General features: G+C 39.6%; 1 protein-coding gene across 1 annotated transcript in view; it reads right to left on the bottom strand.

The window, feature by feature from the left end:
• LOC111273848 (lysosomal alpha-mannosidase) overlaps positions 1-21,331 on the bottom strand; it is a 90,327-nt gene that overhangs the window by 35,741 nt on the left and 33,255 nt on the right. The window contains exons 4-5 of the mRNA XM_022855846.2: positions 17,375-17,477; positions 5,128-5,277 (exon numbers count right to left, since the gene is read on the bottom strand). Coding sequence (XP_022711581.2) covers positions 5,128-5,277; positions 17,375-17,477 — 253 coding nt within the window. The remainder of the gene's footprint in view (positions 1-5,127; positions 5,278-17,374; positions 17,478-21,331) is intronic.

The raw sequence follows: 21,331 nt of genomic DNA, 5'->3' as shown, positions 1-21,331 counted from the left end.
GTAATGTAGTTATTGATCTTTTAATATTTTTAATAAATACTATCGCCGAACGGGTTTTAAATTAGTAATTGCAACCTTTTTGAATGGAGAACAGTTTGACCTAAAAACTCCCAGATTAGGGATTTATTGGATGCAATGGTACAAGGTAATATTTGCTTCATACTAAGGTCCATGTGCCTTTCCGGCTTTTCGCGTTCACTCACCACTAATTTCGTTTTAAGCCACCTATCTCATTTTGCATTATAGCAAGCGAAATTGTTTAGAGATTCGTATTTATTTTCTTCCTAGACATGCCCAGTTTTCTATCCGTATCATACTCCAGTCGCAGCATATGAGCATATATTATGCTCCCTTTTTCCGTCTTTATGTGCCTATTTGTAAGAACAACTGGCAAGCGCACATATGAATGATTGTCCTACCAGGTACGGAACAAGACACACTGATCCACCCGTGTGCCGTTGATAAGTAGCAACGAAAAATACAATAACAATTTCGTTTTTATTAGTGTGATTCCCTCACTCGTGACTAATCAGTGCTGGCAATAGCCGGCATGGTACCTTCTGACCCCCCCCCCCCCAGACTCTTTCCTCGTTTGCTCATTCGGTCTCTACTGTGTTACTTACTTAGTCCTGCTTATCTGGTAGCTACGTCCTTATCTCTTGAATCTTGTAATTGCTGTCGATATTGCTACTGTTATGAATATAGATACGGGGTGTTATCTGGGTTGAAGTCGTGTCCGATCCATCGCAGTTAAGGCGACCGTCGCAACAACCTCGCGACGACTGTTGTAAAGCAATTCAAAAAATTACGCCATAGTATCGGCGGAGGTAGAACTACAATGCTGGATTCAAAGAGAAATTATCCACACTTACGATGATTGATGAACGGCTGAGGTGTCGACGGCCTTAGTAGTATAACACGGCTTGCCGCAAAAACGATCTGACTCTACGTCACGGAATGGGGCCGTAGGTCATGAAAAATTTGAAAAGAAGGTGATCTAGTGACGAGCAAGTGGCGAGACCGAAGAAATTAACCTATACAGGTATATACATAAATTTGACGTTCGATAACTCTTCCCGTATTCCGCATACCCTAATAGAAGTATGCTCGTTCTACTTCAAATAAAGGTACAACGATTTATTGAGTGATTCGTCGTTACCTTTGTTGAAATCATATATCGATAACGCGTTTAGTTAACTCACTTTAATCGTGTAGACATACAGGGTTATCGAATTTAGTATCGACCATCTCTGTAATTACCTGGCTGCGGCGTCACACATCTCAGGTGATATGGATCGCGTTGGGTCATTTGAAAATTGACAGCTAGCCTAGGTAGATGAACTAGAATCTCTGGCACGCTTGTATTCAGACCCGACACAGAACGCCTTGAAGAACAGTGAAATTCTGAAAAATATTGCTATATTCTTCAATTGTTTATCATAAAAAAAAGGCTGCCCAGACCTGTAACACTTTGACTATTTAAACTCAAGATGCTTTATTAAAGAAGGTGGCCCAAAAATTTCCATGCGAACGATGCTCCTCGTAGAGGTCGGCCAACAAACGGCAAAAGACGGCGAAACAGTCGCCTGAGCAAGACCGACATGGCGATACGGCTTCTAGAAATGTTACCGCCAAAGAACTAGATTTTCACCAGCAAATAATGAAGTCAGTTTAAATAAAGCCGGTTACAAAAACAAGTCGAGGCATCTTGGTCAGACAAACTCTACAGAAATGCAACAAAATCGAACCATATTAAAACTGGTTGATGACTGGTAATGAAAAGTGGGTCGCATATGATAATAATGTGTGAGTAAAATGTGGGAAAACAATCTGTTGGAAAGTCCAGACTGACGGTGTCAAAGAAGTAGATGTTTTGTGCTTGATAGGATTGAAACGGAAGAGTGCATTATGAAGCGTTACCACTTGGCAAAACGATTGATCCGCAGAATTCTAACGAGCCGTTGAAACAGATTGCTCAGGACAAGGGAACAGCACAAATGCCAGATTACATACAAGTTATTCGAGAGGAATTGAAAAAATTTGCATGGACAGAGTTAATACCTCCGTCCTATAGCCCGGATCTCGCACCGTCAGATGAAAATCTATTTAGGTTTCGTTTCAGTGAGAGAGTACAAATATCACTTATCACAATTATTCGTCTAAAAACCTTAAAAAAAAACTTCTACAGGGACAGGATTAGAATAGTACCAGAGAAATCGCAGAAAATCATCAATAAAAATGTTTAGTCATATTATACATGAATATAAATAATAGTAGCTTTAATTTTACCACAGAAACGATCAATATTTTTCGAGAACCCAATACATACGCATGTGTTAGTAAAAAAATCGTGCACTATGCGCACAGGGGTGTTTACTAATCAATAATATGGCCTGTGGTATTATTTGCGCCGTTAAAAAATTAAACTAATTTTAAAAAATACTCTTTTCGTCATTTCACGACCATGCAAAATATATGAGAAACAACCATAGGTTCTAAAAAACCTACCCATATTATAACCATCTTAATCAAGCCCTATTTAAATGATGCCCTGTGGCCATTAGAAGTCTCATGTGTTAGGCCCGCTTTTCGAGTGTTCCTATTTCTTTTTTGTGCTCGTATAAAAAAGCGCACTTTTCTATGTAATCATAATAGTAGCCAATCCAATACTCATATCGTTGTATTAACCTCTCGAAGCGTGGACAAACTACGTTATCGACATCTCTACTTTGGATTAGGGCGAAACGAGGCCCAAGGCTCCACCCCACCTGAAGGCATAGGGCAAGGGGATACTTTTCGACTTCTCGCGATTCTGCTCGCTACGAGGTTTGTCGCATTTCAGGTCCTACCTTCCCCGGCTAACGGCTCCTGACAACATGAGTTAATAATTTATCCTGTCAAGAATTGGAGGAAGTCAGTAGAAAGGTGTTATCAACAGCAGTAGTGATGGAACCTCTGAAAGACACTAAACCACGTAAATCAACATTGTCACGAAAAACACACAGGCAGTATCCGTAAAAGTCTGGCAAAATTGGTAAAGTCATGCTCTATTTCAGTAAGAACATTATTAAGAAAGAAGATTTTCAGCTGAAGGGTATAAGACATACCGCTCATCGATTTCTTTAAACCTCACTACATTTTTCGTGCGTTTGCTTATTTCTGAACAAGGTAACGTGAAAACGTAAGTACTATTATGTCTAAATTAAGTAACATTCAGCTGCCTGAAAAGTGGTTATTTTTTAGTTTCATCGAAGATCAGCTAGACCATATGTACCACAGAGTGATACGTTTGCTGATAGCTATAATGACGGCGTTTTAGAGCCGAGCATCAACGCGGCCGGTGGACGAACCTAGGACTCGATAACGTTGTACACAATTGTAAGCTGCTGTATGAGGTGACCGGCAGCATTGATCGTATTAAGCCATCACGATACAATCTTACACTCGTAAAGCTGATGGCCAACATGACTTGAATCGTCTTCGTTCTTTTTTTGCTGCAACTGCTCAGTTGTAAACGCTGTCTAATGGAGTAAAGCTCCGAATTGGAGAAACGCTGGTGGACTGAGATAAGCAAAAACAGTGAGTCGGAGTTCTGATCCGATAATTACTGACAGATGCTGAATTCATACAGCGGTTGCTAACTAAGAAACTAAGCGTACACGATTGAAACCTTTTTCAAACTCTACAATATGTGCCCCCTCTTCAGTCGAGATCTAGTTCGAACATAGAATTAGGTTAATCCCATAGGGCGTCTATACATATATATATATATATACACAGTGTGTACATATATTTAAACTGTCCAAAAAGTTCTACCGGTATATATATATATAGCGTTGTCCCATCCCGATTGATGTATTTCTTTCATCTAAAAAGTTAGGGTTGTCGTTATTTTTTTGTATATCGATCAACGCTTCGAGCTTGTTCTCCGTCCATAAATCATGATCGCAAATGGGCTCATTGTAATTTTTGCCTTTACCAGCGACGCGCCAGATAGACGCTAGGTAGTAGAATGCGTGAATTAGAATAGATAGACGGAATAGCTAGAAGAGATACACGGAAGAGCTAGGCTAGAGTTCTAATCAACAGCGACATTGCTTGGGGGAAGGGGGAATATTTATGGACAATAAAACAGAATGCGCAATTTGCTTTTATGCTAAAAATAAGGTTAGTAAACTGAGCAGACGTGTGTTTATGTTTTAGATGTAATTTATAAATAAAATATGTGTGTAAAAAACGGCAATAGAGTCACACACAGAGGGCAATTGTCACGATGTAACTATTGTTATTAATGATATCGCTTTGATATTATTATCATGATTATAACATTTTGACATATACAATTTAAGCTCATTATAATATATGAATATACTTTTAAGTATATAATTATTTAATCACTTGGTGTTATAAACATCCAGATAATCGCGTTCGTATTGAAAAATTTACACATAGTGTTGTTTGCCCTTTGGTTATAAAATTATCGTCGCTAATCGAAATTAAGTCTTCGCACTGCAACAAACTCACCATACTAACAATACTAACTCAAGCAAAACGTTATACGATATTCGAGTTGGGCATTTAGAAATATGGGTGCAGAATATTCGGCCCTGTATTTTTGACCCACTCGTCAAAAAGCATGTTGGGTAAAGTAAGTTGAGTGTAATCGTCTCCTCACAACGGCTAACGGGCAATCTATCCTACCGCATAATTAAAGCATGCGGTGACTAATTTAGATAAGTTTATCGCTAGCAGGATCACTGCTTTCGTAGCAAACTGAACATCTTTTCGACCGCGGTGAATTATCGGACGGCTTTGAATTCAGCCCAGCCCCGATTTTATTATATGGAACTAAATACGTCTTGAAGGCCAATAAAATCAGCTCATCTGAGGCAATATTCGTTGAAGCTTCGATCGAAGAAAGGTAAATAGTGAATTCCTAGTTTTCGACTTAATATCAACCGTGAGCGTAGCTTTTCTAAGGATCACTTGGATCGTTCATGCGGCACGAATTTGGCTGGTCGTTCGACAATCGATGAGCAGCTGTCGGGCAGACGCCAATGTAGACCAACAACCGCTTTAAACGTACCCCAGATTTCCTTCTCGTTAGCAAACTGATAAGCACTGTACCTGAGTGAACGAGATCTCGGACGATATTTTGTATAATGGCTGTTTGTTCATTCCACCATTTAGTGAAAAAAGCCATTTCGACATATATGAAACGTCGCTCTGGATCCTTTTGTAGCTCTTCGATAACGCTGTCCAAAATATACTTGACATCTGCAAGACAATACGACAAAACGATTAAATCAGGCAATAAATAACTTATACCTAATCACCAATTCTTTAGTATATATACTGGTTTATACAGCGATATGTCCCTTAAAAGATGTTGATGAAATTTAGTCCCACTGCCAGTGGTTTTCAAATCCATACTCGAACTTTAATTCGTTGCAAAAACCCGTCTCATTTAAGTTCATTCCATAATTCCAAGTAATATTTTATTATCCTCCTAGAACCGATATTTTTTAGTAATTCACGCTTTTCGTTGTAGTTTTTTTTTACTGTGCAGTATATTTGTCCTATATTCTGCATTTATTACTATATTTAATCGGGAATTCATAGCCTTTCATATTAAGATGCTTCCCATTTGTTTTCCATTGCAACTTCATTTTGAAGAAGCATATTATCTTATATTCTTCCGTTGAGATCTTGGAGCAAAATTTCAAAATGAGCTAAGATCCCGCAAGAGTGCCAGCTATTTGAGTGGTTCCACGTTTCTGTCGAAGCGCGTCATTTTTGAAGTACATTAAAAGTGCATTCACACTATGAAGACTTATCCCAAGATTACCCTTTTATATTATCCTTTCGTTATATGTTGCACTTAAGATGCCTATAGACCGAAGACATTTTGTCAAGAATACGCGCAGATGACCTTCACATATTTGGTAACGCCGTTTGTTCCCTAATTCACTTTTCTATACTTAAGTTGTAAAAGGTTGTAAAGGTACTTCACAGACAGAAAGATCAAAGCCCAGCATAAAACGTATACTAAAACGTCTAACTGAAAATTACGCAGTATCACTTCGAAGTTTTTTTCACACATATTTTTTTCGTTAATAAGATGAAGTTGATGCTCGTGCAAAGTGTCGCACAAGCATACAAAAGAGACAATTTGTTGTTAATAACAATGACTACTATTATTTTACGTTAAGAACATGCATGTAGTGCGCTCAAGTAGTAGAATTTATTGCATGTTTCTTTTCTTATATTCTATACTCGATGACTGGTTTTGAATAAAAACGGTTAAAGTATCCTTATTACAAGTTAAACACGCCCGGTCGCATCAACTAATTCATCCACCGGCCGTTTTGGATATGGTTCAAGATCCATCTTTTGCTTCTACGAAGACGCCTCCTCCTTGACGCAGACTCTACCGGGAAACCTCATCAGAGAAAGGAAAAATAGTATCTGTCACATAGCCGTATACTCAACTCCTCTCACCCACAAAAGACTTCAGCCTGCGGTTTAAAAACCGCAGGCTGAAGACATTTTTCTCATGGCCTAGTTCCTCCCATTATACACCAGGCAGCTTAGGACGCTCTTGTTTATGTAATTTCACCCAATGTTCTCGCATAGTCCTCTTCAAGAGAAATGACCGCGCAGACCGGTGTAGGGGGAGAAAGATAGTTTGTCAATACAGTCAGTTAGTTTTTTGTTGTTTACATCGTTCCTTGGTTTATTTTCTTTCTGTTTCTCTCTATCGCTTGCTCAGATAATGATAATAACGACGATAATATCGCAACATAGGCATAATACATTACGACATAATCCACCAAGAATTGCCAGAGGCGCAGGCTGAGATCGCTGTTGACTCCAGAGTCACATTAGCCTTAGCCAAACGACGATGTGGCAACAAGGGAATGATTTCCGTTCAGAGTTCTAACTTGACTGAGAAGAATTAAAGAAGCTTACGGAGGTCAGATAAGAATGACACAGAAGGAGTTTGAGTTTGGGGACCGTTTGTACTGTTGTTAGGCGGGGTCCGTTAGGGACAAAGAAAAAGACAGGGCTTAAAATCCAAGTGGGAGAGCCGTTAACAACTTGCTAGATGTGAAATAACCTTCTCTATTTCACTTGCTACCCACTTACGTGCAAAGCGAATTCATCGGTCGGTTGTTCCCTATCTACACAGAGACGCTGATTCGTTCGTGCACTTAGGCTCATCAGTCCGATGCAGTGAGATGCAGAAGATAGAAGGGGCATGGGGTAATAAGCCGGCCGGGGGTCTAAGCTGAGCGTAGCAGTCAAACAGAGGCGCTAAATGTTACGTTTGAAAAAGACAAGTTCCACCATCGCCAGACGCATTATTAGGACCGTGTAGCTAATCAGGTTGATGAGTACCATAATCTGCTGTAATAATGATGATGATCCAGGCCACTGTATTGAATCCAGTGAACTTTGTGACTGCGACTCGCATTTGATCGCAGAATTAGTGAAACGGCTGCTGTCAAAGCTGAACTCGTTCGACTCTGATATACGCAGCAACCTTTGTTTGTAGGGAACGAAAAGCGGTCAGGAAGGTTATGTACTGAGTCATTTAAACTAACTTCAAATTACTCTTACTATTATTTTCAGAAGCTGAGTATCTTTTTATAACGATCTCTAATATATGATATTAGTGGACCTAGTGGATCTTTATCAAACATAAACAAAGTTAGATATCGTAAGGGGTCCAAGACCGATAGCGGCACTATTCGACTTAGTTTGCCTTTCTTAATTTCGAAAAGTTTAAGTACTTCATTCAGTGTTTGGGTCAGCAGAATCAGTAATTGTGTATTTCTCTGCTTTACGTATAGGTGGTGTGCTCGAAAAATACCAACTGCAATAGCCCTGTTTAATAGATGATTATTCAACATGGCTCTTAGACAGATGCGTCAGACAAACGCCATTTTTTTTTTTTTTTTTACATAACAGCAACTTTTCATAATGGAGCAATATCGAAATCTGTTTATTATTTTACGGATGACTATGTAGACTTGTTTTATTTAAAAAATACATCGAATATTTTTTTGGAAAATAAATGTGACTTACGGTAAGTTGTATACAGCGTTAGCATTCGTATATATTCCAAGCTGAATAATATAAATAGATATCACAACATAAAAAACGTGTACATAATTTGAATACGACCCTATACACACAAAAAAAAACTTTTTACATGCTTTTTTCTTCTAGCAATGATTCAAAAAACATTACCAGCTCTCTATACACGGTCACGCTTCACTCTTAACGTTCAAAGTGCCAGATTTTTCTGAATCAATGGGTATCTCAAGAGATGCCATGGATTATATCGGGCAGGACCCTATAGGAATGGAGTGTGTTTAACGCCCTTTAAAAGTCACGTCTGATTCTTGCGCTTGACGATAACTGCGGTTCAACACCTTACTGACCCCATTATTCTGTCCGATTCAACGCTGGCAGCCCCTTAACTGCAAGGTCGCATAGGAAATCCTGCAATAAAATGAGCAAATATTTTCACTGTTTCACATCTCCCATAGAGCGCGTCATCCTAGTGGTATCTTGATGACAGCGTAGCACGTTCTGCTCAAAGGAGTAGCAATTTTACAATGCTAGCTTTATGCGTACATCGTGCATCTAACTGGACATGAGGTGTACTAAAAACACGCCGGCACGCACAAACACAAATTATGAGAAATAAGACAGCGTTGTTTGCACGTCGTATAGTCTGAGTACAGTCAGCGAGAAAGATATTACACGCACGTATTACTACTGTCTAGGACACATAATCTTTATAAAAATTACCTCCAAAAGCTTTTTGTGGCTTGTGGCACCTATAGGACCAAATTTTTTTCCACTTATAAATCGTCCTCTTAAAAAGCTTTACATTTAGACAAAGAAAACTTCGTTTGCAACCTTCGTTCACCTTTAGAACGGTTCAAATTAGATGAAAGCAAACACTTCTTCTTAGACGATAACGAGCGGAGATCTACATAGTTCAACTTAAACTTACTAATAGGATCTTGTTATGTTAAAGATATTTATCGCTGAATAGAGATAGTGCTATTTAGGGGAGGGCTAATTGGACCTGTTTAGTGAATCACAATGAATGAAAAATATATTTTCCATAACTTTTTACTGTTAGAGGTTACCTTAAGATGTACAAACAAGGGGGTCAATGTATTTCCTTTACGGACGACTCATCTGACAGCAAACCCGGAGCCTGTTGTTGTTTTGCTGAATATTCCTATAGGCATATAATAGTGTTCGGTAGCTAAATATATGGCAACTGAACTATTTACCTTTTCTCGTAGGAAATTCCATTGACGGAATTTTCTGAGGAAGAAATCTTAGATAGCCAGACATCTTCTCGCTTCGCATCTCTGTCTATAGTATCGTAATTTACTATCAGATAACTCCAAAAATAAACTGAGCGGATCTTTCGATTTATGGCTTGGTCTCGACCGGAACAGGTGAGGCAAGGGACGACAGCGCAATTGGAAGAGATTATATATATGTTTCAAGTTGTACGATGGGTGCTGTTATTCGAACAACTGGCTGGTAACATTAAGCGGGCCGGATGCTAACCCTCGATTTTGAACCTAGGTTATAACGTGTTCGTAAGCTGGCATTCCCGAATTTGTACCGAAGGCAGCAGCTTGCCCAGAAAGTGCCTTTCTCTTTTCTGATATCATACCTGTTTATTCCTTTCATTACGTTTGCTAATTATGTACGGCCAGGGATCGCTGGTCCAGGCAGCGCATGTTACGTATGGCAATACAGGGCGTGTGAAATGCCGATTTTTCAGTACACATTAATCTCTGTTCGAGACAAATATTATCAAACCGTTCCAGATAGACTATGCTAAATTGGTGAGCACCATTCGATAAGTACTTAGCCCTTGCAGGGTAAAAAGTATTTGTGGTAAGCGAGTCCACAAATTTCAAATCTAGATTTAAATTAATAGGAGTGCATGCGCTGCAAACGAGGCTATAGACTGGCGAATCTTAAGGTTTTTCAATTAAAACGACTTTAGTTTTGCCTGTGTGCACTCAATGGAAGTTTAAATGATGCGTTGAGGTCGTATCTCCCTCTACTTCACTTCATTCACTGCCAGTCGTTTCTTTAATGGTGCAATGCAGCCCAGCAACAGGTATTGCTACGACCTTGAACGAAATTTAACTAGCTTTTTCAACAAACGTTGCTCAATATTGCACCCGTAAACAAATGTATGTATTTAGCTTAAAATATTATGCATGTCTTCCTTTGGACATGGGCTTGAGGAAACGTAAAAGGTCTGTGGTCTAGGTGGAGATTGAACGGGTGGAGCTTAAACTTTACTTAGGCCTCTAAGCGTACGCGTGCATCAGTCGTCTTGTTTGTGTTATTTTCATAAAATGCTAAACATCATACACTATCACCGTTGTTTGTTGGCATTATATTATCATTAGGGTTTATAAGCATCCGTAAGTCACCTTGTTGCTTTTTATTGAATATAAGTACGAAGAATATACATACATATTCTTCATACTTATATTCAATAAAAAATAATTTAAGTAATTTGATTTTGCCTTGCGCTGTCCTATGACACACAGCATGAAGACAGGACTAGGATGCTACTTAAGTTCAATTGCATACGCGAAATGCCATTTAAAGTTCCTGCTATATTAGATAATCGACTTCGGCTGTTTTACGTTGATTTCTACTGTCGCAAACTTGTAGTACGTCGCAAATAGAATCCGTCCCATGAAAACATTGTGATGGAATTTCGACCACACTGAAGGCTATCGTATATTGACTTCATTTCGGTTCAAATATTGGATTGAATCAGATCACTACAATCGAGTCCGACCAAACTGATCTGAAAGCATCTTATTTTCTTAGCGTCAAGCTAGCACTAAACAGGTAAGTTTCGCGTCAACTCGGCCATGTTCTTGAACCACCAGACTACCTTGTTATGCGTTACACAGTTCACATCCGCATAGTCATTCATTCAATCATCACCGTTACCATTATCGATATTATTGAGATGACTTTTCGTATGTTAACATGTTATCTATATTGATGGCGGGCAAAATCGAAACTGCACGATCCAGGTCATCCGAACAGATGTGCCAGAACTTCACGACAACGAGACAAATCTGGTGAATGTTATGGTGGTCAAGAAACCCATTGAATAGTTATTAGATGTTACTACGGGAAAGTTGAAGTCAAATACAGTAAATCCTCGCCGCTAACTAATTGTCATCACCTCACCTGAGATTAGGCTGTCACAAGCGAATACGGCGGGCTCAAAAACTGAATAACTTTTGAATTATTCGGGCTAAAATGCTTCTTTGTGTGTTTTAAATGTGCTCTCCGTTATTTATTATATACTTGTCTCAGGGCTCTGGCCGCTTTTGAGCAACTTCAACATTTTCCCTGCTCCTGGTTTCTCGAAACAGATCGATAACGGGATATGCTTACCCGCCAGCTGCCCCTATTTAGAGCATGCAGAGACCCGTAATGATGCGGACCCAGACTGAAGAAGGAGGCGGATTTCAACCCACGTTAAATATTTCCTTGCCCAATCTAGGAAGTAACTCAGACATCTAGCTGAAATCTCTCGTTGTCAGTGACACGCCAAATAACCTCACTGTAGGTCAATACCTTACGTCAGATCCTACTCGACATTGTTACCGAGCTCGATTTCTCTTCAAGACCACGGCATCCTGCTTTGCCGGTTGGCTGTAGAGGTTGAAACAGGCCTCGTCTATAGCGACTGTATCCTTTAGGCATGATTTTTGTTCATTAAAGGTTTGTAGACTGCACGTGGAATACACCACTCACATTTCCAACAATTCAACTTTTCAGTATATCGTTTGTAGTTCTGGAACACGTTGCACGCGAAATGCCAGTTCTGTTCGAGAGAGCCCTTAAATGCCAAGTTCTACTTTGGTAAGTAGCCTCCTCAATAGCAGCAACGCGATTTTATACGATTGTATTAGGACTTCACGCGCGACGTGCTCCGTCTATTTTACCTCACATACTGTAAATAGCTGCTCAAAAAACAAAACTGTCGTATGCGCGAGTTAAACGCTAGGAGGTCACATTGATGAGCTGTTCTACAGCCAACATCGGTCTGGCGTACCTACCCAAAGCGACCTATACCCTCTGCATGATACCGTTGAATAGCACAGTGGACCAAGCATGCAGCTGAGTTGTCCTCAACTCTGACATACCCTTCTCACGCAGTTGCTGACGGCTAAGTCTGACTATAATGCGTCAACTGCAACCACACTAGTACTGCTAATACAACTGAGACATGAGTTAGTAGTGAAAGTGCTTAATGAGGCGTGGAAATGCTACCATATCACACCGGATACGACCACGTCACGAAGCAGCTCGTCTCGAACAGACGTGTAGTGCGTTTCTAACTTCTCTGCTGCTTTTAACTTCTCTAATTCCCTTTCTGCTGCTTCTGTTGCCCACGCTGCGATGAAGAAGGGGTGGCGATGTCCTTTCGCATTCTGTCCACTTCACTCTCACGTATAAGCAACCCAGGGCTTAACGGTCGCTGACTTTCCAGTTTCATTCTACTACAATCAACGGCAATAAACAGTTTGTTGCAGTCGAAGTGGATTAAGAAGACAGCTACTTTAGATCGAGTCGCGGCGGTTCGAAGTTTGTCTGTGTGCGTGTGAATTTCTGCCTATGTGCGAGTGCGGGTCTACATTACTTGTGAGCCATCTATGTCAAATCCGGACAAGACAACAAATGAAGACAAAAAGGCTATGGAAGTACTAAAACTTGGTTCCAAGGGGCGGGCAACATGGGCTGTCTCGTCTGTTACTCACAAAGGCTAGTAACGGACACTGAGTAGAGTCGGAGGAGTCGGATGGATGGGGCAAAAATACAACCCAGTACATAACATGGCAGTCGTATCGTTGCTACCGACTAGTGCGACGGGGCGGTGGGCAAATCAATAACTAGGTGTCTCCTAATCGCCGAATCACCTTACCGTTGGATCGTAAGGACCTACCAGTACGATAGCGCTTATATGTCTTTCCCGATGCTTGCGGTTTCATATATATATATATATATATATATAGATATGTGTATATTCAAATGTTTCCACTTGTCAAACATCCAATGATTCATTGGTTCATTCACCCTTCTAATTTTATCGATAACAAGGGACACATTACTCGAAAGTAACTTTCAATACATTTACTATAATCATCTAAACTAACATATAGAAGAATTCTTATTTTGAATTTTTGACTGTCAGATATCCGTCGGCCTTGTTGATTAATACTAGTTATATCAGGTCTTTTAGAACCAGTAATTTTCTGCTTTTAAAAACATCCAGCTTTAAATGTGCTTTATACTTTCAGAGATAGAATCGCGCGAATGATGCGTAAGATATAAGATCTTGTTGATTTCGTAGCGCAGAGGCCGTCTGCATTAACCACGTGGCTATTCGTGTAGGATATCAGGGTTTCTGAGTGTTGTACGCGCTCTAGTTCTGAGAACAAAGCTTCCTATTTTGTATCGCGAGCGAAATTCGAGCTTGGTAGTATATTGTATCAAAGCCGACGGCAGCCAACGCAAATATTCAAACATGATTTCGACTGTACTACGGATGGCTGACAATAACCTGACAGACCTACCGGCTTTTTCTATGGACGTAAACTGTATATTTTTGCGTTGGGTATCCTTCTGCAAACTTCGGGCATTATATATACTATTGTAGTACCTAGCTAACAATTTTACAATGCCAAGACCTTGCCAGTCCAGTGAGGTCGATACTGGCTTATGTATTTGCACAAACCTGCGTTTATCCCATTTGATCACAAGGGGCGAAAGGGAATACAGCCCCAGCGATTAAACGAACCGCTCAGTGATCGGGGAAAACAGAAGCTTTATGCACTGTTTGCCGCGCTACAGCAGATCAGCACATGTTATTCCATTGAAACCGAATTAATAATGAGGAAAAAACTCGATAATTTAAGGGGGTCAGTAAATAAGGTCACCTCTTATGAAAACCACGAATATATATACTACTTACACATGAGTTCTGACCCTTAGAAAAAGTAACTTGTGTAATTTTTTTCGCGATTTAATTGAGAGTGTTGGTTGCAACTAATGATATGATGTTCACAGTAAGATTTTATACGAAATGATCAGTTATTTGAAGGCAAAAACAATAAACTCATCAACCTGTATGTATTCATTTATTACTCTCTACATTTCTATATAACTTCACAAACTAGCTCTTGTTTAGTTAATCTTTATTGTTTATTGCCTCTCAGTGAAGTTCCTTCTTTAAACCCACTTAACATGTTTAACATAGTTGGCCTTTTAAGAACCAGAAGCCTTTCGATCGTATGATAGTTTGTCTTCGTTTTAACAAAAGAATACGTAGTGCGGTTAACGTAAAGTTTTCTGCACTGAACCTCGGCCATTTTTTGTTTGACATCTTTTCGGAATCACATTATTTCGAAGAACGCCAGCACAGGTTCTGCCCTACTTATCTAGATTTTATCCAGTAGCCCCATAATGCGGTAGAGTAATTATAGTAACAATATATTTATCTATCGCTCTTTGATTTACGCAAATTCCTAAATCAAATCTCAACCTTCACCTATGGTACAAAAAAGATGGCAAACGAATAGGTACTTGAGATAGCAAAAAATTATGGGGTAGCCTAGGGTCATACTGCAGCGTCCGTGATGCATACGGGTCAAAAGTGGCGCACAGGTTTTGTATCTCATTTCCCTTTAATCATTCGACAATTAGTAAAATTCGATCGATGACAATTCTCAATGAATTTGTTGTTCCAACGATAGCTGAGCCGATACTGAGTCCTGGCGTTATAGGGCAGTATTGCGAAAGTGCTTGTCCGAACTCCTTGACCTTTAATTTACTTCTACATGCTGCTTCTTGTTAGTCAAGATAGATCTCATAGCCTAACATGGTAACCTTGGCCGAAGATTTTCTACCATCGTTACCTCGGCGCTCTGGCCAGCGCAAAAACTGTATTGTCTATTATTGAACGTATTCCTTTCTATGAAGTCGTTCTTAGAGGTACATAAACAGCTTTATGAGCCAACCAGAGTTAGAAGACTGTTTCTCGCGAACCTCAATCCTTCCCCCGCCTTTACGAACTAGTATGAATACGACTATCTTGTAAGTGTATGTGAAAGTGCTTTAAATGATGTGGGAATCATGGGACACGGTGTAGCATCATGATCTACAGTCGCTGTTTTCTTATAGATTCGATGGTTTCTGCGATGTCTAAGGTCCGTGGCAAGGAAGCTTTTGGATAACTTAAGAGTCAATACAGTCAATGACAAGGCATGTATTACCATATTTGCTACTTTTTTTTTGCTCCCTTTCTACGCCTCTTGAGATAAGGAATAGCCTAGGTTTTTTGCAAAGAAGCAAAGCGGGCTTATGTTGAGTATAGAGATTGGTGGCAACCTGTTGCATAAACTTCAAAGGATTCGTAGAGTTCGAATGCAAGTGCTAATCTGCACGAGCTCTTTTGCCAGGCCAGCTTAGACCGCCGGAGTTTTTGCAATTCAGAGCTTTGCTGGGTCGTGCTGCAGCCAACTAGACTGGTAAATATTTATGTGACATGATTCTCAACTTATTCGGTATACTAGATAACGAATGAGATAAACCGATCTAAGTTGTGCCGTATAAACACACGTATGTCCGTGCATGGGCGGATCCATTTGTTGCTTGAATCAGCTACAAAACCCAAGTAAATTGAAAAGCATTGTATCAATAACAAGAATATAGGAAAAAGAAATAACAAGAACATAGGAGAACATAATATAGGAAGTTCTTATTTTATGCTGTGATTGTCGGATAAAACTTGATTTTTGAGAATATCAACAATTCCATCCCCACCGTGACGGAAGACTAGGGCCTTCTGGTAAACGAACACCAGGGTTAGCCCGGCTGAATTTTTACCCGAAGGGTATTGTCCCGTCCGATCTGTTCGTGTTTACCAGTACTATACTATCGTCCATGAGTTACCAGGCGCAGTACAGGGTAAGCAGGTCACGCTTGCTTACATCTCATCGTTGCCGTGAAACCCTTCCTTCTTGGGCTGATTTCGCTTTCGCGTCAATATATGCATGTGGGTCGTTATCAACAAATTTTAGCTCGAGAAAACAAAACCGCCGAGTAGACAGGAGCGGCGTGTCAAAACACCCCGACGGTACAGTTATGCAGATAGGATCCCTATCACCCTCTCACCCCCCTAGCACCTGCGCTAACAACAATCAAAGGTGGAGCAGCAGCAGCAGCGATAGCGACTGCATCAGTTAAAGAATCCCTTTTGAGTCTAAAGCTATCGTCCGGCTCCTCCCGATCCCGTTTTGTACTTAGTATGCCACGATGCCATTTCCTATCCTTCTGATAAGAGGCAAAACCGGCGGTAAAATGGCACAGGATCAGCTTGACGTTAGGGGCAGCGGTAGCAACAGGCGACGCGGATAATTCCTGTTAGGCCTTGTCGTACCTAGACGACAACGAAGGGAAGAAGTCTTCGATTTTTCTGTTCTCCTCGATCGCAAGCTCCGCCATATTTCCATCGCAGCGGCACACTCTCTAGAAGTTGCCAGTCTCGTTCTAGAGTGGTTCAGCTAACGAACCTCGTAAGCGAGAAGTATAACTTCTCTTGTAGTTCGATACATAGAGAATATTAAAATAAAGAGAGAAAGAGCGAGCCGTGAGAACAAAATTGCCTTCCTTTTCACGTGCTGAAGCTATTGAGGGGAGATTAGTTCGAAATACAGTACCTTGGAAAGAAACAGTAGCTGTCGTGGTAGTCGTAATGTAATAGTTGTAGTTAACACAACTAGAAGAACAGTTGTAGAACACAACTACAAAGTGTGCGCGGATGGCTTAGAGTATTAAAAATCGTCAAGAGATACGAAAGCAGATTGAAAAAATGTACTTCATTAATGAAGTACGCTTTTATGTATGTGATTTGTTCAGGCGTAATCTAAACATACACAATTCTAACATAAACGTATCATTTAAGATGCATTAGGTGAGAACCACAGTTATTCTGAACTACAATATTAAAACACCTCTTCGTACAACGGAGAAGCACCTTCTTGGTAAATTTCCTAACTGATTAAATTAAAATATCTAGTTGGCTGGAATTGTACCTTGACAAGAGGTTACAGGTGAGTGTTGAATATAGCTGGAAATTCGTCGGCCGCAACAAATTCACGGGTAAAAACACAGTTTATCATAGCTAACCTGGCCCCTCGTAGTATAACGCAAACATAAATGCACAATGGCTCAGCATGTGTTATTTAAACTCTGTCAATAAAGGAAACCAAATACTTACTGTATTCGTAGTAATGATCAACAGTATGAACCCAGCCAACATCGTCGTGGGTATGCGATATGATGTGGATGTTTAGGTGACCCTCCTTAGGTTTATGGCACGCCTGCAAGTGAAGGCAAAAGCGGAACGCAGAAGAATAGTTATGCCTATTTTTCCACAATCTGGTGATTTGATTTTCACAATCGGGAGATAAACGTATCTATTGATCACGCGTACATGTCATGGGGTACATTCTGTAAATAGATAGTAAACCTTGTACAAAAATCACTGTATGCAGACGGACAACGGCGACACTTAAAGCAACTGGAGACTGACTAGGGGAGTCCGACAACTAATTCCGGGAACTGATTAGAAGAGTCCGGGGACAAACTAAAAAAATCTGACAAGTGATTCCGGGAACCGATTAGAAGAATCCGGAGACGGACTAGGAGAGCCCTACAACTGGTTCCGGAAACTGATTAGAAGCATCCGGGGACTGACTAGGATAGTCTGGGACTGATTCGAAGAGTCTGGAGACTGACTAGAAGAGTTTAGAGGCCGACTGGGAGAGTCCGGACGCCGACTAGGATGGTCCAAAAATTAGGTTGAACTATAAATTAGATGGATCTTAGATCTTTTTACCGGCTGAAGCTTCTGTAGTTTTTCTATACCAAGCCTTCCAGTAATAATAGTAAAAAAAAAGTATGCACAATCCCATGTGTACTTGTACATTCAATAACTAAAGCGTATGAGTTTGTAGTAAGCTTAAGATTTTGAATCGAATAAATGTTTAGTGCATTAAAGAAATGCCTGTTATAGAAGGAGCAAAAAGATATCAATCTACTATACGATGTCTTATTTCCTACAACAACGACAGAAAGGCAGCATCCAATACACCAAAGAGTAAATTCGACAGTTGGCTAAAGGGAAGGATAGAAAATAGAGAGACGTGCAACGTATACCGCCGTCAATAAAATCACGTGCTCATCGAAGAGCCGTTTCCTCTTGTCTAAAACAGGTTTTAATCTTTACACTATTATCTTATATTTACATTTATTATAGTTGTTGCCAGAACAGCTTTTTATCCTTGGACATTATTTGAAGTGAGGAAAACCAGACATCCCAAGGGATCATTGACTAAATATAATGGTACGAATGGGGCGGTTATTCGCAAGATTTATCCAAAAACTAGCGCGACAAATGTTTACACAACAGAAACACGTAGGATTTCATTTGTTGTCGCTAAGAGAAGATTTAATGGCCGCCTCCGTATAGCGTCTTGATGGCTTAAAACGTTTCTTGGCATGTGCCCTTTCATAAAAAAAAATATAAACCTTTAATCTAGAACGACTAACAAACGTAGCTTTCAAAAACAGACAAGTATAAGCACAATTATTGTAAACATGCCGAGAATAATTTCCTTTTGTGAAGAAGAGGTGAACGTTTCAACAGCTGGTGGCCAGGACCTGTAATGTGCTATTCTTCGCCATGTGTTATTTATATTACATCGTCCATTTCGTTTCCAATCTGTTTTCTCAAAACCTTGTTTAGAATGGGAAAATTTTGAGGTTGGCATTTTTAGAATTGCCGTATATTTTTCAGTTGTAAGCCACAACTAAATTGTTCTCGTCGTATAGTACGATTGCGCCTTTAATTATTGTTAATCTGTTCTGATAATTGAAAAACTAGATGTTTTGCGTACGGACAAAGCCTTTTGCACTCAAAAGTAAGCCACTGATATTGGTCATGCTATACCCATATTCAACCATAACTATAGCAAGTATAGCAGTTTCTAGGGGCAATTACAACGTTTCGAAAAAGACATTCTGGAAAATGTAGATAGATGAACTCTCACTATCTCCGGGCCGTACTTCTGCTCCAATGACCTCTGTATACAATATCAAGCGCACTCTAATTTTTTTTAAATTTCAAATACGTATATACAATATTTTTTTAAGGAACAAGTCTGTACATAATACAAACGTATGTACACTTCTGCTAGGTCAAGGCTTTGAGCATAAATATTATGCTGCAGAATAAAAATTTCCAAGGTGAGAATTTAGAGGGAAAAATGATAGTGTATTTGTGGTGATATTAATTAAAATATAAACTGTATAAAGCTGAGGTTATATATTTGCGATTTTTTTTCGTCTCGTAACAGTAGATGGGTTAACAAGTAGCCCGTGTTAGCAGGTTCTCGAAATAGTAATATCCTGTCCTATTTAACTGTAATACATATATAAATTGTTACGGACGAAGGATTCGAAGTAGTGCTAACGAAAAAATGAGAACTGGCAGTGGCGCCAAATTCAAAGGCGTTTCCATGGCAGGCACTAATTGAACAGAAATTGTACAGATATTAGTTGGTAACTTATCTCGAAAAACGCTCTGGAAAAACTTCTGACTTTTTAGCTAGTCGCAATCAGCAATTTCTCCCAAGGATCCGATTGAAGATTGGATCGTCCTTTTATGAGCTTTTTAGGTTATTTTCTGCCTAGACATCATAACACACATTTGAGCTGAACAGTTCATATCATAGTATATCAGTTGCTATGTAAAAATACGGTACTTCTTATAACTAAGGATCATTCAGCACTGTAACATCTCGTGTACATGCTTCGTAGCAGTAAGTGCGCGAAACGGTTACGTTAGTTTTTCCTACGAAGAAAAGTAACTACGGCAATCTATACTATAGCTAAAAGGATATGACGAGGAAGGCAGCAGGTGTTTCAATTGATGTCCTGCATTAACGTCCAAAGCAGAAGGTGTACATATGCGTGTGTTAAGTGTAGCGCATTTGACTAACGCTCGAATCCAACGAATAGCAAGGAGAGAATCTCCGTGTAATTGGGACAGCAAAACGTTACTAGTTTCAGAACCTGCTAATACAGGCTACCCGTTAACCTATCCATTTTTAATAGACGAAAAAATTACAAACGCATAACTTGTGCTATATATAGTCCATATTTTAATATCACTCTTTTACTAATATACTATTATTATATGTTATTAATTAATATATATATATGTATATATATATAGATATTCTCATCTTGGAAATTTTCGTTCTGTAGCATAACGTTTATGTTGACAAGCTAGCAGAAGTGTACATACGTTTGTATTATGTCCAAACTTATATATATCTATGTGTACACACATTCACGACAGGCCCGCACATTCGTAGCTCATTAATGTTTCGTCTTCATATTCCATTATGATTTGATGCTAATAAAAAAGTGTATTTTTTTTTTCTTTTTGTTTGGAACATATCTATCTGGCAAAATCTGTCTTAGTATTCATTAACGAAGCGAATGGAAGTCATGATTCTGCCACCGTTATATTTATAGAATACCACGTTGCTTTCAGGCAGAGCATCGGTCGACTGCTAGTAGATGATTTAAATAGATCATTAACTCAAGAAGATAGAATCAATATATGAATGACAAAGAGAGAAAAACAACCAGGACAGATCGACATTGTACTGTTGTTTCCATTAGATTAATTGTAATTGATATATCCATCTGTATGGAGCTTTAATTAAGCAGTGTTTACATGAATTAGAGCAGGGCGCCATTTTGTTACAATAATTTTGCTTTTCTTCGAAGTGTTTCGCTTACAGCCGTCCTAATTTCTACTTCGCATTTCGTGCACACACACCTACACGCCCATTACGCTTGATAACGTTAATGGCGGTGAAAGTGGAGCTATCGTCTTCATCTTCTCGACCCTGATTGGCTACCTTCGAGCTTTTCGACGGGGAATGAAGAGCTTCGCTGACAACTATGTTCATCGGCAACGATGGCGTCTTCTCAAAGGAAAATATTTTTGTTTTACGGCGGTTGTTTACCACTGTAGCCATGACTCTATCAAAATGTCGCATGTATCAATCTAACTATTAGTCTTAAAATCATCACCATTATCATTACGATGACGCTAATGGTAAGTTCGAACGTACAACCCAGTTGTAACAACAGCCAC

This window comes from Varroa jacobsoni, unplaced genomic scaffold, assembly GCF_002532875.2.
Source record: "Varroa jacobsoni isolate VJ856 unplaced genomic scaffold, vjacob_1.0 scaffold_231, whole genome shotgun sequence".
NCBI lineage: Eukaryota > Metazoa > Arthropoda > Arachnida > Mesostigmata > Varroidae > Varroa > Varroa jacobsoni.
This window is presented reverse-complemented; position numbering and strand designations above follow the sequence as displayed.